This window comes from Pezoporus wallicus, unplaced genomic scaffold (assembly GCF_028554395.1).
Source record: "Pezoporus wallicus isolate ANWC-B61680 ecotype Strahan unplaced genomic scaffold, APGP_CSIRO_Pwel_v1 contig_7820, whole genome shotgun sequence".
NCBI lineage: Eukaryota > Metazoa > Chordata > Aves > Psittaciformes > Psittacidae > Pezoporus > Pezoporus wallicus.
The window spans coordinates 698,324-723,977 of record NW_026641900.1 but is presented as its reverse complement, the minus strand read 5'-3'; the positions used below and the strand labels follow the sequence as shown (position 1 = coordinate 723,977).

The 25,654-nt window shown below is 37.7% G+C and overlaps 1 protein-coding gene across 7 annotated transcripts in view; it reads left to right on the top strand.

The window, feature by feature from the left end:
- The window catches only part of BBS9 (Bardet-Biedl syndrome 9), a 259,496-nt gene that overhangs the window by 140,198 nt on the left and 93,644 nt on the right, over positions 1-25,654 (top strand). For 6 of the 7 annotated variants that reach the window (XM_057425767.1, XM_057425764.1, XM_057425762.1 and 3 more), the window contains one exon: positions 14,541-14,651. The exons of the other annotated variant lie outside the window; for it this stretch is intronic. In XM_057425767.1, the coding sequence (XP_057281750.1) occupies positions 14,541-14,651 (111 nt within the window). The remainder of the gene's footprint in view (positions 1-14,540; positions 14,652-25,654) is intronic. 7 annotated transcript variants of the gene reach the window in all.

Here is a 25,654-nt window from a genome sequence, read left to right as displayed (position 1 = left end):
GAAGGTACAAAACCATGTTTAACTCATTGCAGATTTGGTGTTAATAGAAATGCAAACACAAATAGCCAGTTATGTTAGCAGAGACTCTGTAACAGTCTTCCAATACCTAAAGGGGAGCTACAAGAAATATGGAGAGGGACTTTCTGCAAAGGCATGTAGTGATAGGAAAAGGGGCAGTGGCTTTAACCTGACAGAGGGGAGACTGAGATGAGCTCTTAGGCAGAAGTTCTTCCCTGTGAGGGCGGTGAGGCGCTGGCACAGGGTGCCCAGAGAAGCTGTGGCTGCCCCATCCCTGGCAGTGTTCAAGGCCAGGCTGGACGGGGCTTGGAGCAAGCTGCTCTAGTGGAAGGTGTCCCTGCCCATGGCAGGGGTTGGAACTGGATGAGCTTTAAGGTCCCTTCAACACAAACGAGTCTGGGATTGTATGATTCTGAAAAGAAAAAGATTAGAACACTGTTAAAGCTTCATTTTTTCCTGTAACTTTGGTGCCACAGTGATGGTGCTGTCTTGTCTTCGTGACAAGTATGGAGGTAAAAGTGTAAAGAAAATATGAAAATTAAATTGATTCATTTCTATTAATTCCTACTGAGCACCGAGTAGGAAACACTGGGCATGTAGTATTAATAACTGTCCCAAACCCTTTGCAAAGGCTGACTTTAGCAAGAACTACAAAATATGAACTTGAAATACTGTATTTTTCCTGGTTTATTTTTTTTGTTGTTGTGGCTGAAATCTTCAAGTGAGGAGAAGCAAAGGATACCTTGGGGAAGATAAGCAATAGAAAGAATTTGAATGTACCTGAATTATAATTGCAGTTTAATTACAATTGTATGTTTTGTTTGATGCAACTCAAGTACAAAGAATGCAGTGATATGTTATGGCTTCCACTATGGGCTGTAACAGAGAGGGCCTGTTGTGTAGCTGGTGCTTAACAAATTCAGCTGTTTAGCTGATGCACAAAATATACCGCACGTGTTAGAGAGCTGACAGGCTAAAATGAACAGTCTGCTGTAAGTAGCATTTCATGTTAGAGAAAATGCAGATGCTGCTGCAAGATGTATTATATTTCCATAATCAGTGATAGATAACAAGAATTGTTCGACAATCCATATCCTTATGTGTGCACTTAAGCTATGGGCAGATCGATAAAAAAGCATTAAGCCTGGTGCCAGCTGAAGATATTATACCTGCAGGCTGTTTGACTGCATAACGGAAACTAAATCTGGATTTCAGTAACTCTATTTAGGCAAATCATTATCTTGACAGTGTCTTTTCCAATTTCTCTCTTAGTTCTGGGTCATTTGGAAAGAGAAAGTCTATACTGAGTCAATGGAGTTTCTTGTTTAGTATTTATGACATGTAATTTTTCCATAGATGAAGAAAGTATTGCTGATGTCTTAATGTAAATGTTATAGTGCTTAATAATAGTAATTTTATCACTTAAAGTTATTCCTGGGTCTGAGAAACAGCAGTTAGTTGCACATAGAATAAAACATCATGAGTATGTGTTGAAATGGCTGCTCAATTAAAATAAGCTTTCTCAAGTCTTCGAAATCCAATAGTATTGTGTTATGTACTCATACAGTGTTGAGGGGTGTGTTGCATTCTAAATACTAGTTTGATTTTCAAGCGTGGCAAGTTTTACCTGACCTGTTTGTGAAATCATTAACAAAATCTAAAGTTTCAGAACATGTCAGATTTACAAACCTTTTAAGCATGATCAGTGAACACTGAATCCTCAGCATGAACTCTTTCACTCTCAAGACAGGCTACTATTGCTCTGCTTTACTTGAATTGTAGACATGACCAAATTAAAGCAAAAGGACAGGAACACTACTTTTTAACAATGAAATGTATCCTTGGCCTTTGGTCATTCTGTCGTGAAGCTTAATTTATGGAGGGGAGCCAAAACAGCTTACAGTGTGTTTCTGTCATTTTGAGCAGGCAGAAGAATGAGAGTGCCACAGACATGCAGTGAGCTTGGCTATACAACAAACTCTTTATAAGAACACACGCTTTAAAGCAAGAAAATGAGATAGTGTGATGTTTACATAGTGGGATTTTTTTTGTGGGGTCTGTGGTTTGTGGGTTTTCTGGTGTGGGGTGTTTTGGGAGTTTGTTTTCTGGGTTTGGTATTTTTTGTGTTGTGGTGGTGGGTTTTATATAATAGAAACTGTCTCACATGAGGTTATTTCTTTTAATGAAGGAATTCTGATCTTTCTGAGGTCACAATGAATTTTGGTACTGTCAGGAAAAGTTAATATCAGGCGAGACAAAAAAAAGATAAAAAAAGATGTAATTGATTTTTATATGAACTATTTCTGCTGTCCAATGATATAAAGAGGATCATGTTTGCTCAAGTTTGTAGCCACTTTGTTTAGAATAACTTGAAATAATCTGCACATTGTAGGGACTAAGAAATTGCTCATGCCGTTACTCAACTCTTGTTAAAACATACTGTCAAAAGAAGTTAATATAAAAGATCAGAGGTTTGATGGCAGCAAACTATAGTTAGATGATATTTGGTTTGCCACTCAGATACAGGTATTTGGACTTTAGGTTCTTTCAAGTGATGTACAAGTAGAGAAGTATGTCAGTTCTGTGGCTTGAGGGTCGAAAGAAAGAGGTAGAATTTAAAAAGAACTGGTAAAGGAGGAATGACATTGAAGTGTAGGAGAAGCCGAAGCTATTTTAATTAGTAGCTTCCTAGGGAAAAGTCCATCAAATAATATAAATTATCTACTTTTGCTTTAGTTGAGAGTGGTTTTAGACAGGAAAAGAAAATTAAACATAATGTTTAAGTTGACCTTCTAAACCAAGTAGTGCTTATAGCCTAAAATTAGTGATTCTGGTATCTTCTTGTTGTCTAGTTCTGTAATGGTGTATTGGGTTTGCATGGCAAGATTTTGGAACATTCTGTTCCCTGTTGGAAGGTGCAGTCTGTAAAATTCTGCCATTTCAGTTCATTCTTCTCTCTAGTTTCAGGTTGTCTGATACTTCTACTTGTATTTTGAATATATATTTATAGTCTTTGGATTGCTTTATACAGTTTACTTGCAGATGAAGTAGACGTTTCTAAATGATGTTTTATTTAAACTGTGTATTGCAAGATTTATGTTTAATTTGCCATGGACTTTCTTCAGCGTGCCCTAAAGTTGTACAAAACCAAGACAAATACGATTTGGAGGGGAAAGGAAGCAGAGGCAACCCTTGTCATACAACTTTCAGTTTGTACCTTACCAAATTTCAGGGTATCCAGTCGCAGTTACAAACCCAGTTATTTTGAGTAACCCCTTGTCCCAGTCAGTTACAAGGTGGTCTTTCAAACTTAAAGAGTTGATAGAATTAAATAAGCATAAGGCATAGAAGTAGCTGACTGACAGCATCTCTGTATTCTACTTGCTCTGTCACTTTATTTATCATTTTGGACAGTAGCAGCAATGTCAGCTTTTAAATAAGATGAAACAGAACAGTTAATCCTCTGCCTTCCTGTATAAAAAGCCACTTTGTTTCAGACATAAAAACAGACCTTACTTTTTCCCAAAAAAGCAGGTTGGATTTGTACACAGCTCTCCCTAAATATCTGCTGTCTTCTAGTGGATGTAATTCATTTGATGACATTAGCCAAATTGAGTCTCTTTCTCCTCTCTGAAAAGTTCATTGCCAAGATTCTTCCAAGTTGTGAAAGGTTTTTGGGAGTGTGGATTCTCAGATCTTCAGATACCTTGGTCTTGGTAGAAAGGTACTTGGTAAAGTTAGTTCAAGGTTTATCTGCTGAAGCACATCGACCTCCTGTCTACTGCTGAAAATCCTTGCAGATTAAGGAAAATCCTTGCAAATTAAGTTCTTCATTCTTAAGAAGAAAGGCCAAAAGTAATTGCAGTAATGGAAGATCACTTTATCTTTCAGTTGTATCATTTTCATAGCATTTGAATGCTATTGCTGTTAGTAAAATTGGGTGATTTACACAAATATAGATGTGGTATGAGTGAAATAATGAAAGAGGAAAATTTGCTAAATAGGAAGTTCTTCTAAACAAAGGCAAAATTTTGTCTGCAGGATAAGATGCAATTTTAAAGTAGTGTACAATTCTGTGTTCATTTCCTTCAAATAAAATAGATTGATTGCAGGGCACTGTGATGCTAAATGAAGCCAAAGAGGCTTTTTTTTGATTCCTCCTCAAATCAATCCTAGAAATTATAATGCTGTAAAAGGTTGATCTAACACAATATAATACTTGGATTTATTTGATCAGTGAAATATAAAGTAAATGAATTACTGAGTAATAGTGGGATAAAAGTAAATAAGATACGTTTCTTATTGCAATAATGGAGGAAAGATAGGTCATCATTTGATCTTAGCTCCTAGTACAGTTAATACAAATCGTAGTTGGTCATTAAGTAAAAGTGACTTTTTTTAGACTAGCAAGCACAGTATTACTCAGGTTTTGCATGTTTTGACCAATCTAATAATTGGATACAGTTGAGAAATAGAAATTTACAATACATGAAAACAATGTGCTATCTTTAATATAATTAACATACAATTAAGTATTTTCAGCAAAGGTTGCATTTCAAGTGTGGAAGGGAACTTCTGCATTATAAAAAGAATTCGCTTTCTCTCCTATGAATGCTTTGGTTTTCTAGGTTCAAGGATCTATGTGCTGTTTATCTTGGAAAGGCACCAGATAGATGTTTGTTTTTATTTCAGTATCTTTAAAAAAGAATGCTTGTATCCATGTTTATTTCATCACTTGAGTTGCTTTTGTTCCAAGTAGTATCTGGAAGAACAGAGGCTAGTTCAGAATCTTCTTGAAAATACAAGGTCTGATTTCTTGTACTAAATTTCAGCACTTGGAATTCTGTATTTTATAGTCTACTGTCTCTCCAAATGTAAATTTAGTAAGTCTGCTTGCCAAATAATTTGGCACCAGAATTGTCAGAACTTGAGTTTTTAGGTGTTAGCAATATCACTGCTGGTATTTTAAAATGAAATATTCTTAATGATATTTTGGTCCCAGAATCTTTATATTTTTCACTTGCAGTTGTGAACTACTGGTTTACTTCCTACAGCTGGTTAAAGTAGCCTGGTAGCCTCCTTTTTGTGATATTTATGTTCAGCGTGAATGCTGGGAAAATATTGTTAGATAAATGGAGAATAGTAATTCATTAATGAACCAATCATTAGATGACTATTCATAAGTGGAGAACACATAAGTAGAGAACAGATAGATGGCTAATGTTGGAACACTAACAGATAAATCTTTGGTGGGGTAGAAAGGAGAGGGAAAGGAAAAAAAGAAATTCCTAGTTCAGAAACTCCATCTCTGTGTTAGAATAAGGCAATTTAGTCCCATTCATGAGCACAATTGTTTACCTCCGTGCTTTCTGTTCCGGGTTTGTTCAAAGCCCTTCCTCTCTTGGCAGTCAGAAACCTGATTTCCAGTAAAAATTAATTTATGATCAATTCCTTATGATCTAAGAGTATCTTTTATTTTGCCAGAGACTGAGGATTTCTGGCCTAATCGCATTATTGATAAAGATCAGTCTGTTCCATTTTTAGTCCTCTTAGCTAGACCGATTGTCTGCTCATGTGTTGATAAGTGGAGTTATTCCTAGATGATCTCAGTAACCTTCAGCTGAATTTTTCCAGGTTTATTTAACCTGTCATGAACACATTAACAGGAATTGAACCCAGGATTGCAGATGTCTTACCAGTGCCTTGTTCATTACTGCTTTCTTGATACTTATTTGGAATGTTATCAGGTGGATTTCAGAATTGTGTTAATCTTTTGCCTGGTCATCACACTGGAGCCTTTTGCTTCTATCATCCTTTGATTATTTCAGTGGGGTTTCTATATTCTTTCATTCTTGTAACACCACCATTTCTAATAAGATTAATGCCTTTCATAATATTAAAGCAACTGCAATTGCTCTTGAAATCTGATCTTGGTATTCTGTAGGTAAAAATTGACATTTTGTGTATTAAACTACTTTAAAATTCTTTTCCAAATTGCCCAGTTCTGTATACTCCTCTTCCAGTAGCCTGTCACAAAAATGTATAAAGTATTACTCTACCAATTTAATTTTACCTTTCTGAGCACCATATATCCTTCAGTACCTACATTTGAATCCCAGTTACTAGTCCACTATGTTGTTATCCACAGTATATTCGATACTGCATCTGATGTCAGTAGTTTTTATTTCTGTATTTTATTCTCTTGCCCAAAATCATGCATTAGTGTACCTTGCAAATGGTTTTTCTTGATATCACTCAGTTTCCGGTCCGGATTAGGAATAAGCTCCTTATTAACTGTTTCTACCTGACTACTGTTTCATCAAGGCTGTCCCAAAACATACAAAAGACCTTGTGTTAACAAGTTCTCATGCAGCAAATTGCCTTATTAGCTTTTATTTCATGTTCACAGCTGGAACAAAAATGTTCGCTGTCTTGTATTACTGAGCTTCCTCTTGTTGTTGAAAACAGTGTTTTGCTTAAGTCTGTATGCTTCAGTATCCTTGAAGGGAAATAGTTATCTGTTCCTCAACCAGTCAAAGAAAACTCACCTCGAAAGTCTTGCAGTATGGTTGTACGACAGACACTTTCGTAACTCACTGGTTACAAAACTGCAAACCTTGCCCTAAGCACTTACTATGTGTTCAACTTCAGGCTGCAGGGAATGAGGACTTGCTCTTTCCTTACTAGTAACTCCAGAATTTGTGTGTGTACATATATATACAAATATATAGTGTCTATGTACGTGTCTGCTTTCTTGCATCTTCCCCTTCAAGAAGGCTTCCTATATATGCTCCAAGAAATATAAGTGTTTTAAATGGTGTCTTAAACACAGGAGAATAAGTGCGAAACAATTCTTTAAACTTCTCAGAATGATGAATACCAGGAGGGTTTGGTATCAAGGTTACAACCATTAGTTTCAGTCTGTCTCCTTTTCAGTGTACACTGAAGAAAGGTCAGAGACTACATAAAGACAATATTATGAATATTTTTTTAAAGCATTCTCTGGAGATCCCAGCTGCTCTCAACATCGGCTTTCAGGTGTTCTCTTGGGGTGTGTTGGCCGATAGAAACCAGAACTGACAGTAGAAATCCCTTGTGTTTATCAAAGGGAGTATTACCTCTTCAAGTTTTTGATGTAAACTAGTAAATGACTCTTAAGTGTCTTTTACTCTTAAGTCTCATTAGTGCAATGTGTTATTGAAACAATACAAGAGATACGGTCTCTACAGAGCTGGGAGAATGTCTTACAGAAAACAAAATATTTAGCATAAAATTCTCTATCTGTTTTATATATACATCCTAATACACATGTATGTATATTTGTGCGCACAAACTGAATTTGTATGTGTAAACCAAAACTAGTTATGACAAAACCCTTGCATATTCTTCTTGCTGCCCAGAAGGCAAGCATGGAATTGAACTTGTTACTTGAATCAAGAATGCTGTTCTGAAAAAATGTTGATGACACTATATCCTATAACTTCTGTGACTTCTGTATTTAAGCATTTTGAAAGAAAACCTTTTCTGGTCATTCTAAATGAACTTGTACACTGAATATGGGGAAGAAAATGTGAGACCCAGTTGCCAAAAATCACTGGGTGTAGGTGTGTGTCAGCATGTTCTGAAAAATGCAATCATTTTTATGTTTATAGTGTTTGTCAACAGCTGATAGTCCCCTTGAAAAACTCTTGTTACAAGCGGATTTTGTTATACTGTTACATAAAGGCAGATGGAAGTCCTCCAAGCACTACAAAGCTCAATAACAATTAACTCTCCCAGCACATACCAGAACACAGAGCATGCTTTTCAGCTAGTATGTCCTCATCAGGTGAATAGGATGTTGGGTGGAACGGTACACTTATGTGGTTGAAGCACATCTGTCATTCATCCTTCGTTCATAGGGAGTAAGAGTTGACTTCTGGTAAATACCGAATGGCACCATATAGTTTAGTGTTACTGCGTTCTTAGTCCTGCGTTAGTAAGGGTACTACTGAATATTGATTTTTGTGTCCTTGGCTGAGTGTCTAATAACATTTCTGTAATGAGAACAGCTGTTAGATCTGTTCTTAGCAGTGTGTTTCCCAATGCTGTTTGTATGACTTGCATACCACATGCCCCGAATCTCATCCTGGAAGAATCATGGAATCATAGAATCGTTAGGGTTGGAAAGGACCTTAAGATCATCTAGTTCCAACCCCCTGCTGTGGGCAGGGACACCCTACGCTAAATCATATCACCCAAGGCCTCGTCCAGCCTGGCCTTGAACACTGCCAGGGATGGAGCATTCACAACCTCCCTGGGCAACCCATTCCAGTGCCTCACCACCCTAACAGGAAAGAATTTCCTTCTTATATCCAATCTAAACTTCCCCTGTTTTAAGTTTTAACCTGTTACCCCTTGTCCTGTCACTACAGTCTCTAATGAGGAGTCCCTCCCCAGCATCCCTATAGGCCCCCTTCAGATACTGGAAGGCTGCTATGTGGTCTCTGCGCAGCCTTCTCTTCTCCAGGCTGAACAGCCCCAACTTTCTCAGCCCGTCTTCATACAGGAGGTGCTCCAGTCCCCTGATCATCCTCGTGGCCCTCCTCTGGACTTGTTCCAACAGTTCCATGTCCTTTTTATGTTGAGGACACCAGAACTGCACACAATACTCCAGGTGAGGTCTCACAAGAGCAGAGCAGAGGGGCAGGATCACCTCCTTCGACCTGCTGCTCACGCTCCTTTTAATGCAGCCCAGGATATGGTTGGCTTTCTGGGCTGCAAGCACTCACTGCTGGCTCATGTTCATTTTCTCGTCGACCAGCACCCCCAAGTCCTTCTCCACAGGTCTGCTCTGAATCTCTTCTCTGCCCAACCTGTAGCTAAGAATGGCTAAGACAATTTGATAGCTTAAACAGCATAGTTGCTCCCATAAAGAGGTTATATTGCCAAAGTCCCCTGAACTTTTAAAGTCAAGGTTTGATGAATTCAGGCATGTTCAAAATGTTTGAACAGGCTACAAGCTCAAACAGAAGCCACACAATTGTTGCAAATTATCTCTGCATAGCTCTCAGTGCAAATAGTGGCAACTTAAAGTAGGGTAAGTGGTAGAATTTATGAACTGGAAGATCTGCTGAGAAACATTAGAGTAAAGCAGATCAAGAGTCTGGTATGCCTTTGTGTACTCCCATTGAAAATATTTTTTGGTGATCTACAGTGACATTGGACTGCATATGCAGTTGGTATGATTTTTCATAAATTTATTATCCTAATGGAATGTAACAGACATATTTTCTATCATTTTATTGAATTTGGTTATGTCAGATCAGGCATGAAACAGTGGAATTTTGTGACTGCACAATTGTAGCCTCACTATTAGACTTCAGTGCTATGTTCTGAGATCTGTAACTGATTAGTTAGTGACTATATTTTGCTAGTGAACATGTGAACTGAACCTGGAGTGTTTTCTACTGTCATTATCAGACACCCATGTAGGAAAAAAAAAATCCCTTCTTTGCTTTTCTCTAGTTCTTCTTTCTCCTTATACTCTACAGTGGAAATACACTTGTATTCCTGGAATGTGTCTATTCAAATGACACTCTATCCCAGACCGAGTATGTGAATAAATGTTCCCTGGACCTCACCATACACTCAAATATGTGTTGTTTTCTTCTATAGATTTTTTTCCTCCTTCTAGAAAGAAGCAGTAGCACTATCTATCTACAAAGCCTGCATGCAGCATTTACTTCAGGCAATGTACTTTCTGATGGGCAGGTACTAAACAAGATTTACAGGACTTCAATACATGTAGCTGGCAGAACCAGTAGCAGTAATTGATTAACTCTGTTTTAGAGAGAATATTCTCTAATGCCTTCAACAGCATTTTTTGTATACACTTCTCAGAAAATAGTGGACACCAAAGAAAACCCAACAGAACATGGGTTTGCATATAGCTTTGGAATATCTGAAATAATTTTTTGCTGTTTAGATTATGCCCTTTATATAGTGGTATACAATGATGACAAATATATACATTGTATAATGGTCTCCATTCTATGATGGTATACATAGATGACAAAACCTGCTGTTTAGAGGACTTCCTGCTCACATTTATACTATTTTCTTGCTGCCAAAGACTGCTCAGGAAGCTGCTTTTCTTCCTTCTTTCTGTAGATTCTTGTAAATGTTAATTTCAGAGGAAAATGGAAACTTTATGCATAGTACAGATTGTGATTGAGTGGAAGAGAAAGGGGAAACCCAAAAAAGTCTTTCCCTCAAAGTGCCTTTTCATTTTTCAGATGTATACTACTTTTGTTTTCCTGTTTTTCAGCTTTTGGAGCCATGCTAAAACGTGTAAAAACATGGTGATAGGAACCTGTAGGAAAACTGTCAGTACTTAATTTTTGTTCAATATGTATTATATGTTTATGTTTCCTTTGGGTGTGGGTGTCTTTTTCCAACTCAAGAACCAAATGTGTTACAAAAACAGATGTAGTGAAAATAAACAAGAGAAGTCTCATTTCCTTTGGTGAACGGAGTTCACAATTAGCTTGAGTGTAATTTCATGCATGTTGTACCCTATCAAACACATTTGCTGACCAAAGCTTGCTTTCTTGGATTTATCACAACTGATAAAAGATCTGTGATGTCAGACAAGAATTCAGCTACACAGAAGAGGGGGAAAGAGTGGGTCAAATGTAATAACATATTCTAGATGTTATTCCTGCCAACAATTAATGGGGAAATTCATTTTATGAAGCACTGTTTACAGACTTGACATCTGGAGAACTTCTCAACTTGGACCATTTCCCGTGTGTAGATTTATGTACTACTATTCCTGCCTCTCTTTTCCCTTAAATATTTCACTTTTTCTGATTTGTACCATTCATTTATGAATGAACATGAATTATTCTGCTGCTGTGATTTCTTTTAGGATTCCAGGTGCATAAAAATCTTAAATGCTTGCTAAAATGGACATTCAAAGTATCAGAAAGTATCAGTGGGTACATTCTGAAATTTCTAGAGATACGCAAGAATTTAGGAAGGTTTTGATTTTATTTTATTATTTTTTTTTTAACTTAAAGTTCTGTTAGTCTATGACAGAGATTCAGAGTAGATACCCTCAGTAGGATCCCTGCAGTTTAGAGTCCTAGCAGGATAAGTTCTTTTTCTTCTCTTTCCAGATAGCTGTCCTTCACAGTTGTTAAATGTTTTTGAATCGCATAATCCTGGTTTACTGTGCATTAGATATTATATTCAGTGGTGTATGCTTGTGCCTTATCCAGTTTCTTTTTTAGTCTAGTGAAAGTTTACAATACTTTGAACATTTCAGTTCTTTCAGTGTGACAATTGATTTAGTGTGGTCTCCAATCTTTTCTTCCTGCCCTGAATCATAGCATGTTGTCAGGGGTATTCATTCAACATAAAGACAGATACCTGTGCCTATTGGAGCAAGAAACTGTCACAGAATCACAGACAAGTTTGGGTTGGAAGGGACCTTAAAGCTCATAAAGTTCCAACCCCCTGCCATGGGCAGAGACACCTTCCATTAGAGCCGGTTACTCCAAGCCCTTTCCAACCTGGCCTTGACCACTGCCAGGGATGGGGCAGCCGCAGCTTCTCTGGGAAAACTGTGCCAGCGCCTCAGCACCCTCACAGGGAAGAACTTCTTCCTACTATCCAACCTCAGTCTTCCCTCTGTCAGGTTAAAGCCATTCCCCTTGTCCTGTCCCTACTGGCTCTTGTCCAAAGCCCCTCTCCAGGTTTCTTGTAGGTCCCCTTTAGGCACTGGATCTGCTCTAAAGTCTCCCTGGAGCCTCCTCTTCTCCAGACTGAAGAAGCCCAACTCTCAGCCTGTAATACAAATATTACAAGAGTAAGATAGGAATGCAGGGGAACAAAGACCTTGATCTTCATTGTCTCAGAAGAGTAAAAATATCAGTACTCTATTCCTTTCTTGTCTGGTGATTAATTTAAATAATTATTAGCGCAAGAGTTCTGGTGAAATCCTGCCCCACTGAGAGCAGTGCTCTCAGCCCATGGAATGCCTTTATAAAACTATAGTATTTAAACAGTTTGTAGAGAGCAGCAAACAAACTAACAGTTTGTTAGTGTCTTTGCAGAATAAATAATTACTACTCTTAATATTGATGCTGATACTACTGCTGTATGTATTCCGTCTTTGTTTTCATTTGGTGTAAGATAGTCTCTCACTGGTAACATTTCAGTCCTCACTACTCTCTGTCAAGAAAATAAAGTTATGGAAGAAGTGAATTTTTATTTTACTAACTTCTGATAGTGTCAGGTGACAAGTAAATCTGAACAAATCTCTTGCATCAAAATCAAGAGCAGGAAGTCTTGCTTCCTTTCAGCAAGTAGCGTGTTGTACCTAGGGGCAAATAGACCTTTTCCGATTCTTACTCAGTTACTCTCAGCGTTGATGACTAATGACATATTTTGGCATCAAAACCCATCAATTCTCAAGGCTATGTGTTACTGAATTCCAGGTTTTTAGAGTGAACATTGCAAAAGGTCTTTGATTTCCGTGTGGAAGTTCAGTAGGTGATAATTGGTGAGTTTTCGCTCATGCTGTTAGAAAATATTCTAAAACCTTTTAAAATCTGATGCTATTCTTAGTAGTTATTTTGTGCAGGAAACCTTAATTTTGTATCCTGTATTTACAGATTACTGTTCAATAGAGTAGATTTTATTTGAAGAATATGAATGAAAAATATTTAACTTGACCTTTAAAGCAGTGATTTCCATTTCATCAGATCTCATAGCTTACATTTTAGTCACTATTTTCAAATGGGAACAGACATATTAGCTTACTGATATTTATTTTCATTTAGGGTGTAGGTACATTTATCTTTAATGCCATGTCAGACATTGCCCCAGTGTTACAGTATTTTAACATGAAGACTTTTTCTGATTTCCCATTTCCTCCTTCAGTCTCATGGCAAGTATCCTAAATATCTGAAGCTGTCATGGGTCATAAGTGCACATTGCTGACACGTTCACTCCTAACCTTCTTTTGTAACTGAAAAAAACTGCTTGCTCTAAATCAAACATAAACTCCATGATGCATCTTACCCTTTATGTCAGGGTGTATCTGGAATATAGTAGCTTGTGTTTTTCCTCTTTGCTAGGAACAAAAGACGCTGTATCAGTTCTCCATCTGGTAGGAGTCATAGAACGATAGAATACCAGGTTGGAAGGGACCTCAAGGATCATCTGGTCCACCTTTTTGAGGCAAGCATGAGCTAGATTAGGTGGCCCAGCATTGCCTATTTCCAGGAACAAATGTTTTGACAGGATTCACTGGAGCTGCCATGCTTTACCCTAGCTAGACAGCATTGTACATTGCTGCAGGATATGGCACATTGATTTGCCAGTGCTCCTGGAAGTGTTGGGGAAACTGTAGCTCTCCTGCATTGGAATGCAACCTTATTTTCAACTATTTCACTTGTTTAGCTTGAAAGGAGAGAGTAGCCTGTATGGCTACAGACTATATACTGGTTACGGGGCCTGGAGTAGAACAACTCTTGACATAAAGGTGAAGAGCCTTTGTGCTCCACTGGGACTTGATGTGCTGTTTATAAACACATGCTTTCAGAACATAATCGGTAAGTACATGGATTTGTTTGCTTGCTAGTGATGATCCTGGAAGGGCTATGGAAAAGAGATGCAGCTCAGTTGTGTGCTGTATTGTTGGCAATGCACTTACTGTAAGGTCACGTTTCTGTTGTGGGATAGTGGCACATCCTCCAAAATCCTGATCATAGCCAACCATTTGAAAATGCGTTTCCCTCAACCTATTGTACTGCGAGCTGCTGCAGCTTGTCTTCAGGTGATACTGCCACTAGATTATTCCTTTCTTCATATTTTAAACACAGGCATTTAGACATGTTTGAAAGCTGTAAGGCATTGTGTTCTCTAATCTGATCAGAAAGGAATAGTGCAAATACAAAGAATCTGTTATGCCATGTATCCTTAAATCACTTGACTGAGGTGTTGCCTTACTCAAGTGTGTTTCTGGACTGTGAAGGTGTCCCCTTATTTCCATATCTCTAACACTGAATAATAAAAATACTATATTTAATAGCCATAGCGCATCCGGAAAATGTCCTCATGTCACTCTCTGTGGCAAGCTAACAATCTTCATGAGGTTTGTTGACTTTGTACAGTTATTTCATTCACACTTACTTAATTTTATTACAAAACTAGCTCCCAGTAATCTGATCTTTAACACAAATCAAATTATTTCCATGTTTTATGTGGAACCACTTTTACATGTTCTGTGGTCTTAATACATTCATACTTTTTTCAAACCAGGATAAGAAGTAGTCATTAAAGGCATAATCGGCGTTCTAAACAATGGTAGTAGTTATCTTCAACAAACGTTTCTGTGAAATGAGGATAAAGACTGTTTCAGTTTTATGTGTTCCTGTCAGCTAATTTATCACCTCTTTTCCTTAATTATGCACCAGTGGAGTTGTTTTGTTACATAAACACCACATTAAGGTTCTTCCATTTTCAACTAGGTGGTTGTGCTACGATCCCAGAGTCTGATTTAGAGGAAAGAACAGTTGTACTGTGCTCCACAGCAATGTTTCCCCATCATGGACAGATCACAAAGCAGAAATCCAAGCCTGGTAAGAAAAGGAAAATTACTTTGTTTTATTTAGAGGTGTACAGCTCATATTTTCAGAGTGCTTGTGGACATAGGAAATAAATTACATATGTCAGGCTTTATTAACATAATTTCCAATTTTTCTTGTGATAAAAGTATGATGTGTAGGATTCCGAGTATATTCAGCTTCTATCAAGAACAGTTAAACTCTAGAGAACAGTCTTGGAATTAAATAACTTCACAGTTGAAAGGTTTTGTGCTGCATAACACTTGAATGGGATTCTCACAGGTTTTATTTCCAACCTCTTCCACAGAAGAGGCAAAATGAAGCTGAGGATATTTTTGTGCAATAAAGGCTGCTTTTCGCTGCAGGATGGTTGTTAGACTTTGTGCCAGGTGATTAAAGCACAGTCATTACTTATCTTTTGCGGGGAGACTTACTAGAATTTCAGAAAAATATTATTGGATATAATCAAATGAAATTATACCAGCTATAAAATACACTGCATACAGCGGTGACACGTATTCTGGAAAGACTTCATGCTGCCGGGAACTGTGATATAGTGTTAACATCTTTTAAAAGCAGCATTGTGAAGTAGTACATTGCAGTTTAATAAAGTGCCTGGTAAGTTCTTAAGCTTTGACTGCAGCTATTTCCCATTTTGTTTACTAACTTTTACCTTCCCTCCGTTTTCCCTCCTCATTGTCTGATTTTGTCCTTTAGTACCTATTTTTAAATGTATTTGAATGTGGTTTGTAAATCAGATGTGTTCATTATAGATTGCTGTTGAAGTTAAGAGCTTGCAACCAGTGGTAGTCAGAAACTCCTTATACATCTGCAAAAAACAGTTAATTGTGTTTAAAATATATTCAGCTGCTTGTTTGCCCGGCTGACTGTTGCACAGACAGGCAGAGAGTTGAAATATATAGATAATTGCAATAGTAGAATTAATAATAGTAAGTTTTTAATAGTGGGCAAGGAAGAAGGCTATCTAATGCAACAGTATAGTAATGCCACAGTGTAACTTGAAACTCCAAAATGAGTATCTGCTTGCACAGACGACCTGAAAAATCCCCTGAAGGCCTAGAGCTCTGTTCTAGAGTGCTAATTACTTCCAGTCCTTATGGGCTTAAGGTCATGAGAAGGAGGGAAGCTGTCAAAGTTGACATACGTGGAGTTCAGTCCTTGTCATCTGGCTGTATGAATTACCCTTCTGGTAATGGAAAAGGATATTGTCTCTTTGATGTATGATAAAATCCTGATAAAATTCCAACTTTGGGCAACTAGACCAATAAATCCAGAACATATGGCAGGCAATCTTCATCTTCCTTCAGATGAAGCTCATCTTTGTTCTTCAGTAGGTGGTGTTCTGCTGTTTTGAAATAACCTCATTGCTGAAAAGACAAGCACAAGAGGAAAAGTGTAGAAATGTATTCATGTGACCCAGAAGCAGCAGCATGGGCACCTGCATATTCTACTGTAGGTCTTAGCCTGTGATAAAAATAGAGACTTACATCACATAGCTGGCTGTTGTTACTTTGTGGCTGTAAAAGGCAGAATGAAAACTTTGAAAGCTTTAAAAAAACCACCCCAAAGTCATTAAGTTTACAGCCATGTGTTATACCAATGAATCTAATTCATTCATGGTAAGAATTGACTGCCATCTGCCAGTTAGTGCTACAGTGTGGAGAGTAACTAGAATATCTGCCACTGAGCTGTCTGGAAATTCTAATTACTAAGAGCAGTGTGTAAGAGCCAAGGGAGCTACTTAAGCCATAAGGTAACACTAGGCATGAAATCACAGTGTTGCAGTGTTTTTCTGTACATGATATTTTTGGCCTGAATTCTGGTTCGGGCACCAGAGACTGCAGCAAGACCATGGTGATTACAGTGAACCCTTAAAGAGTATTTGTTGTGTCTTATGTATCTTTGTATGAGTTTGCATTTAATTTAACTATGTCCAGTCAGTAAGTGAAAAAAGGGTCAAAGTTGAGTAAAAATTATTTTCTTGATGTGTCATCATTCATTTCCTGGGGGGGTTTGAGATAGATTTTGCTTGTAAGTTAAGAGTTTTGTTTTCTTTTTGAAGATGGCTTTGCTATTCATATCTCTAGCTATAGAGGTAGTTTAATTATACTGACTTGAGAGAGTTTTCTGCTAATATTTTGCATTGGACTGTGTCAGCTGAACTGGTATGTCATGCCTCGGCTTTGTCATAAAAGTTTAATGACAGAAGTTTAAATAGATAAAAGTAGGTTGTGGTTACACTACCAAATAGTTCAAGACTGATGAGAAAAAACAGGATCTTTTCAGCTGTAGACGGGTATGTACATGGGCACAATGGCTGGTAACCTTGTGTAGGAAACTTGAGGAGAAACATCTCTAGTAAAAGAGTGCATGCACAGAGGAAGATGGAAATGAATTTGATAACATGAGCTGATCAAGTTAGAATATTCCAAAGTATCCTGTAGGTCATATGAGACCTTCAGCTGAATACTCAAGAATACCACCCGTTGAAATGGAGTGTGAAGTGCTGTTATGTACTTGCTCCATCTGGTGCCAGACCAAACCTTAGCAACAGGATTTTGTACAGGTTGAATTCTGTTCACAGTAGAATGTAGTGTTGGAGGAAGGAACGTGGACACCCTTGCTTCCAGTTAAATTGCTTGTGTGGATAAATCTGCTGAGGAGAAGTGCTGTTGAGAAGGTTGGAATATAGGGCAATTATGAGCGAGGAGGAAGCCTCAAGACTTTGAGGGGACCTAAATTCTGTTACAGACTGTGAGCTTCCTATGAGCTTGTCTATTACTGCTGTGGCTGCTGCTTGCATAGCTAATGTTCAGTTAGTCTTGAGCTAGCTAACTGCAGTACTGCTAGCAACCTACTTGTGATAGTATGGCATTGAACCCTGGCTGTAGAATTTACCAAAACTCAAAAGTTCAACAGTGAATTTGCATGAAACTCTTGCTGCTCATAAGTGTCTGAGCTTGCTAATCTCTTGTTAGTGAGATGTAGTGTGTACTGTATGGACGTGACAGCCAGTCACTGCATTGTACACTAGAATGTTCTTTGGTCATGCTGAGAGCTTTTTAGCTTTAATGAGTAGACATGGACATGAAAATATGCCTTCAAATATGTTGTATGAGCTAGGCAAATAACTGTGAGGGAAATGAGGGACAGACCTGGAAGACTGTGCTGTGCTATGGGGAAGTATGCTGTAGGGTAGCATCCTGCCACAGACTTGTGAGTTACCTCATGCGGAGTATTAGATTGAGACTTTCCAAGCAGCTGCTAAGCATGTCAATGAGGCTTTTGGCTTTGTTTGGAATAATTATTTAGGGCAGCAGAAAGTAGCATCTAGTTTGCACATTGCAAGTCTGTGCAAGGAGAGAATGAATGGTTCTGGGCCAGGTCAGAGTCTCTTTGGAAGGGGAATTCATGGCTGTATGACACTTTCTTTTTATTGCTGAAATGGTTTGCCTTGACTGTTTTTTTCTTACTTGTTTTTTTCCAATCCAAGTATGTTGTGATTCCATGGTAAAGAGTGGGATCAGGTTCATGCTGTTTGAAAGTTGATGATATTACTGCAGTTATAGGAGTAGCTTCTTGCCAACAGCTTTTGCTTTGAGTGGGTACAAAGGTACTCCCTTGAGCGTTCTCTGTCCCAGTGAATGGAAAATTCTTCCTGCTTACCCCCACAGGGCACAGAGTTTGTGTGCGCTGCATTTGGAGGAGTAGTGTTAGCATGTTAAATCTATCCCTGCAAACTTTGATCTTAGTGCTTTGGTTACAGTGTGGACAATGAGCACAGATTTCATCATGGGCTGCAGAAGCACGGTGGAGAGATTGAATACAATTTGAAGTCCACTTTCAAGTCTCTTGTTACAGCATTGCTTCTTCCATGAGCTCACAGCTACAATACTAGTGCAGATACAACATGATCACAAATGCAGTGATTGTCGGCTCTTTCATGTGGGTCCTATGCACTTCCTTTCTCTTTGTTATGCTGTTCCCTACATGTTCCATTTTCTTCCTTACAAGTTATGAATTTCTTCCTAGAGCTGCAGTCTGCTTGAGTGGTGTGACTGCAAGGATAACTTTTCATATGTTCTAGATGATAACAACTAATGGAGATTTGCAGAACTCCACTTCCCAAGTTCTCCCTTGAATATTTCTGATTAAATGAGTTGAAAATGGGGTTCGTAGCAAATAAGTGTAAGGAAGTTCTTGCACCTGCTGGCTTTCTAGAGACATCTCTAAGGGATATGGTGAACAACCTTGCTCTGAACAATTAAACTGTGCAGGTGATGAGCTCTAGGATGAAATAATGACTTATGTATTGATCAGGATATAGCCCTTTAAGTATTCTGTGTTCCTGATGTGCTACTGCTGCATGCTACTTACTATGAAAGAAAATTTCCTAAGACGCATTTTTCTAATGAATACAAATATTCCTACTGAATATTTTAGGCAGAAAGGATCTGGTTGCTCTTTTATGAGTAAAGAGTTTTATGCTGGTAAATCATGAGTAACTCCACTAAGTTAATGGAAAAGTAGACAAAAACTTAGTATGAATAAAAGAATTATTGGGCTGGAAAATGACTGAGGTGTTTTTTTTTGTTGTTTTGTGGGGGTTTTACTGGGTTTTTTTTTGTTTTTTTTTTTCTTTTTTTGGTGGAAGAGTGGTGCCACTTTGCAGTTTGCTTACTCATTCTGGATTTTACAGTGCTGGGAGTCAGATATGTCAATTGTCATGTCATGCAGCTGTTGGAATTCTCACAACTTGTAAGACTGGATTTTCCTGGCAGGATTTTCCACCAAGGATCCTGTAAATCTATCCTGTAAATGACCCATTTGAACAAAAAAGAACTCCTAAATGTTGAAGGGAAATATTTGCCTGACTTTTATGCTAATTCAGAATAATCATTGTCTTTTCTTGAGAAAGCGACCAAGAACATGGCCTCATATTTACATTTATTGTTTAAATACAAATAATTCTGAGGAGCTATTCATGAGAGCAAATGAACCAAAGGTTTAGCATTTGCGCTCGCTACTGTGCTGCCACTGTTTTTAGTTGAAGTTTTTATATTTTGCTATCATGCAAATATTTAGATGACTTAAAGATTAGATTTCAAAGTTCTCATCTTGTATATTTAGAAAAGTAAATAAGCTTTCACAGTTTAATACTCCTCGCATCTAAGACCAAGAACAGTTTCAGCATTTATATTTATGTATTGGAATAGATTTTTTAACTGTCTTTAATTTGAAGCATCTGGCTTGTTACATTTGATTAAATACATGGGCAGCTATACATAAATGACTGTGAGGCTGAGATATAAACTCCAGTAAAACAAGACATTCTGAGACAAATTCTCAAACAGTGCTCCAAAGTTGCACCCAGACTTTGCACAGCTGCAGATTTTTTCTTGCAAGTTTTACTTAGCACTTTTTATTTGTTGTATTTGTTACTTTATCTACAGCATTGCATGACAGCGTTCATGTAGATGTGGTGGGTGCTGTTTAAGAGGATCATTCAGCTTTACTCTTCTAATCAGAGACTGCTGGACTCAATTAATATGCCTGGATAATTTTAGGAACTACTACATGAGATTCCAGCCCACGAAGATGCTTAATTATACAAGGCTGTGTAAACAACTCTGTTAGTAAACAGCTAATTTTCTTTAAAGGTCTAGTGGCACATTTAAATTTAGCTGTGTGCTTCATTTTTTCATGAATCATCATTTACGTGAATACACGACTGTGTGAAATGCCAGCTGTAAAGCACCTCATCACAAAGTGAAAGAATACAGGATGAAGTTCTGTGATAGTGTTTCATTTGTTTGATTTCAGAAAGGAATATTCTTAAAACACTTGGCTTTGTACAAACAGTAAGATGGTAAAGAACTTTTGGATTGAAATTGTTGCCAAATCAACTGAGTCTTCTATTTCTGTACTGTTCTTAATCTTATCTTTTACCTACACAAATGAGAACAGGCATATCTTCAACTTGTTTTAAAGGATGTTTAAATAATCTCCAAAACATGTCTGTGAAAGATTTCTGTTTGCTCTAGATCAGACATATTTTATTTATAGATTGGACTAATAACTGCACTAGATTTTCAACATACACAAGGAAGATTCAGATGGCCTTACTACTGTTATTGTAATTATCATTGTTTGCTACACTGGTAATCATTTGGATACTGATATTCTTGCCAATTACAGCAAAAGTATTTTCAAATACATGGCCAAGCAATTAACTTTTTCGGTTAGGCATTATAATAGGACAGAAATCAATGCTAATAGTAACTGAGTTCTACATGAGATTAAACAAAAGGGAGATGTATAAATTAAGCTAAAGATCATTTTGGAAAAATGTACGTGCTGTCTGGAATAGGATTTCATGCCCATAATGAGCTTTCAAAACAATCAGTCAAATGAATCAGTGTTGTTGGCAACGCACTTTTCAGCTGTCCATGGCCACAGTTTTGAACCTGAACTTTTGTCCCAGGTCTGGTTACTACACTCATGACCATAAGACCACTCATAAGAATAACAGGTCTGACTTTAGGCTTATTGTTTGAAAATCACTGAAGGACCAATTAACGGGTCTCTTTTGAAGTAGTAAATGTACTTCGGACAATTTGAGTTCAGTTTCAAGCATTTTTATAAGACAGTTGCAGGACAATATTTCGTCCTTGAGCTAACGAAGAGTCTTGAATTAGAAATGAATCCTTCAAAAATGTGGAAACCTGTGATGGCCTAAGGTAAGTGAAAGCTCCTTCAGGACATAACCTTATTAGTAGCTCAGTTCTGTAATTCCCACTGATGTATTGTAGCACTGTGAGACTAGATCCTTGTTTCTTTCTGTCTCAACATTGCTATGTAATAGGAAAGATACCAGGAGCCTGCAGCTGGGCCCACCTAATACTTTAAAATTGCTAAGCTAATTGTTTCCACAAGAAAAGGTGCAAAGAAAATCACTGGGCTACAAAAAGCCTATTTTTCTGGGGAGAGCTGAAGAGATTTATGGAGGTTTTCTTTTCCACAGAGTGTTTTTCTAAAGAGCAGTACAGCTTAAGAGATTAATGTGAGAATTCCTTCATTAAGTCAATACCAAATGAAGTGCAGTTTCTCTTTAGCGGGAGTTTTTACATACCTCTCCTGTGAAATGTAATATAACATGTGGGAATGTAGGAAGTCTTACTTATGTTCTTGTATTTGCAGATTCAAGTATATCATAATGTGTATTATCCACAGTAGGTAGAGAGATCGATCTCTTCTGTTTGCGCCATGCCAGTGGTTGTGGTGGTGTTTTGCAAAATGTTTCCTTCAAAGGCCAAAGAAAGTCTGACTAATTCCAGTTTGTTTCATGGGTTGTCTCAGAAATTGCTATGAGATCACAGAAAAAAAGTATGAAATGAACAAGTCATGGTAGGGAGAGCCCTCAACTTCAGTGACTTTAATGGAAAAAAATGGTTTAGAGCAGTTTTATGATTCGAGAAGACACTCAAAATTATTAGCAAAAGATTGCTATTGTTGCAGTTAGTGGAGCAGTGAAATGCAATGCAGCGTATAACAACATACTCATGGCCATGTCCAAAGTTTTTGGAATCTATGAAGGAGCCTTTCCTTATTCTTATCAAGTCCTGAAAATGAAACTGCTGATGGATACTAGAAGATGAGAAGCACATAGAAGTGGCATGCTAAATATGGAACAAACTGAAAATCAGAGTTAAACGTGTTGTTACAAATTCTGAATAGGTTTTGTGTGCAAGAAAGGGGAATTATAGCACAATGCAAAGAATACTAAAAAAAAGATAATTTTAAAGCTTTTTATGTGACCAAATATTGTTCCTTATATTTCCTTGGCAGTTGTCTTGCATAACTATGGACTTAAGATAAGTAGATGATTGTCTGTCACTAGGATTCATTCACTTGCTCAACTTCTGCTAGTAAATATAGGCAGAGCAGAAACTAGTCTTACTTTTCTGTAGTTGCTGCTACTTTTGATCTGTGCTGGGGAAGGCTGATGCTGTTTTCCTTACTGGTGTTTGTAAGATTTCTTATACTGCTTTTGTTTTCTCACACCAGTTATTTCCTCCATCATAAGAAGTGTTTCCATCTAAAGTGACCACTGCAAATACACCCAGTTCTTTGTTTCTGGTAATTGTGAACCGCTGGCTGTTGTTTTCTCTAGCTGTGGCAAAACCTTTCCATTGAATAGTCAGTAAAGCTTGTTTCTTAAGGTATCTGCTTTCCCACCTAATGCTGACTTCTGAATAAACTTTTTATACCTAATTTTTTGTCTAATGAGGAAATGATCATTTTGTCCAGAATGCGGATAGCTTTGAATTTCACATGTTGTTTGGATTAGTGCATTATTCCTGGCTTCACTTCTTTTGTCTGATCTTTGTTGGTTAATGAGATAGAGCACAGATATCTGTGCTGCTTTGTCGACATTATGGAAGAGTATGTATGAAATTTACTTTCTACTATTTATTCTTTGTGTGCATTTGTGTTAGATGTTAATGGCTCCTGTATGCTGTTGGCAGTCTTTGAGAAAAAAAAAAGAATAAAAGGATAGAGAAATGAATCAAAACATTTGAATGCTCTCTCATCATTCCAAGTCCTGAAAATCGAGGAGGATTTAATGGCTGCCAGGTATATTATCAATTCCTAGTCAGTTGTTCAAAGCCCTTGGACAACAAGGTTGACAGGCAGAGGAGAATTTTAGCTTCAAAAATAATCATATAAAGAGGTAATTAAAATGAAGATGTTCAATAGCACAAACCAGAGCCAAGCACTCGAATTTAAAACCTCCTCTACTGCTGAAAACCAGCACTGTGAGCTTTAGGGAATCCCCAAAACTCATTGAGTGCTCCATGGAGTTTTTCTGATGCAGAAACTTGGGGATGGAGTTGGATGGCTGAAGTTTTATATTAAAGTCAGATTACACATCATAAAGGTTACTTCTGTCCTCAAACTGTTTCACTAACTTTCTCAGAATCTTAAAGTTAATACTAATGTAAGTGCTTGACATATCAGATGAGTATTAGTTAAATCCAGGATGAGGCTGTAAAATGGTTTTCCAGGTCTTTTTTCCAGGTTACACAAAATGCCAAGACTCGCTTTATAGCTTGTCAACATTGGCCACCAAAGGGAGATTAGCTCTAGGTCTTTAGAACTGTTTGCTGGAAAAAAAAAAAGAAAAAAAAAAAAGACATTGTGAGGTGTTAGAGGTTATTTTCCAAAGTATCTTCTTTTAGAAATAATTTTAGTGTCTTGCGCCCCTTTCTCCCCTCCCAGTTCCAGAAGGCAGACATCCATATTATGAGCTAATGGCTGAAACTTTCTTTAGAGAAATGAACTGTTTTTTGAGATACCAGATTGCATGAAAACACCTGAAACTGCTAATATCAGTTCTTTCTCCCTGAGGGTGACTCTGCAACCTCTTGAAAAATAAGGGATTTCAATGGAAACATTGACTGTCTTTTAAAGAACTGCTGACATGCCTGAAATGAGGGAGCACATTCCCACATGCTCTTTGTTGGAGAGTGTTACTGGAATTGCAAATAGGTTTTCCAGGTCATTTTGTGGAAATTATCAGTGCCATTATTAGCCACTTTGGAGCATTGCTAGAGCTTTGAATTGTCAAGGAATGGGCATTTTGCTTATACGGATAATATATAATGCCAGAGTGTATCGTCTTAGTTAAATAATATTGTGAATAGTACTGAAATGTTTCCAGAGTTGGTATCAGCAATTTTTTCCTCTTAATTATTAGAATAAAATATTCAAAATGTTACTGCACCATCAAGGATGTACAGCTCAGAGCTCTTCTATAGAGGCAATGGGATGTCCATGTTTGTACAGGTAGGTGATATTGTGATGCTATGGCTGACAGGTCTCAGAAGTGGCTTGAACCCCAGATCCCAGTAGTCTCAAAAGTTCTTCTCACTTTGCTATGCTGGAGCAGTACCCGTGCCAGTTATGTTGGCTGTAGTTCTCAAAACCGGTCACTTGAAATGGACAGTAAAACCTCTTAATTTCTAGTTGTATTCGGTAGTGTTAAGAGCTCTTCCGCAGTTTTTTGAATGAGTGGGGACACAATTCCCCAATGTCAAGGTATGTCTAATTCACAGAAGACAATATTCTGCTTTTAATAAGAATGTCTTTTGGGGCCCTACCTCTGTGTGCTATCACAACTATCATAGCTGGTGGCCTGTCACAAACTCTTTTTGGTTCTTTACTTGGTTGTGAGATACAGCACATGTTGTCCATAATGCTTGAATTAGCAGTCTGGTCTAATGGAACGTGCCCCTGCCTATGGCACTGGCATTGGAACCATATGAGCTTTAAGGTGCCTTCTAACCCAGACCAATCTGTGATTCTATGAATGTGTCATATTTCCAACTTCAGTGGAGAATTAAAATTTAGGAGTTAATAACTGTACATTTGACTGTAGGTCAAATGAATGCAGGTCTTCTGATGTTTTCTGATCAAGGGGCACATCAGTTATGATAACAAAATTAGGCTTCAAAAACAACTTAGGCTTCAAGAACTGATTCAAGTTCACCACACTGAGTGAGGGTGGTTGGATGACTTTGTTAAAGAATTGTTTGGTGTGGTTTGTCTTCCCACCATGTTATTGCATAAGTAAATCTATACCCATACTTTAGCAGCATGCCAGTGCATGAGGCTAATCAAGTTTAGGTCTTTCGTAAGATACAGTGAATGCGAAAAATAGCTTGTATTTCCTAACACAGACTTTCAGAGTGTGTCTCTATTTCAGGGAGAAAACCAGACAGATGTTCCAAAATGTGTAGCAGCACAGGATGTGATACCTGGAGTGGTGTTACAACTAGGTTTCTCTCCTTTTGTGCTACCCTCAAAACAAATGTACTGTGGCACTTAGTGAGGACACATTTGCTTTTATTGGTGGCATGTTACTCACAGCTCATGCTGCCTCACAGAGCAAGGTGAACCACAGCAGAAACCCTGCAGTTCCTTAGCTTGCTCAT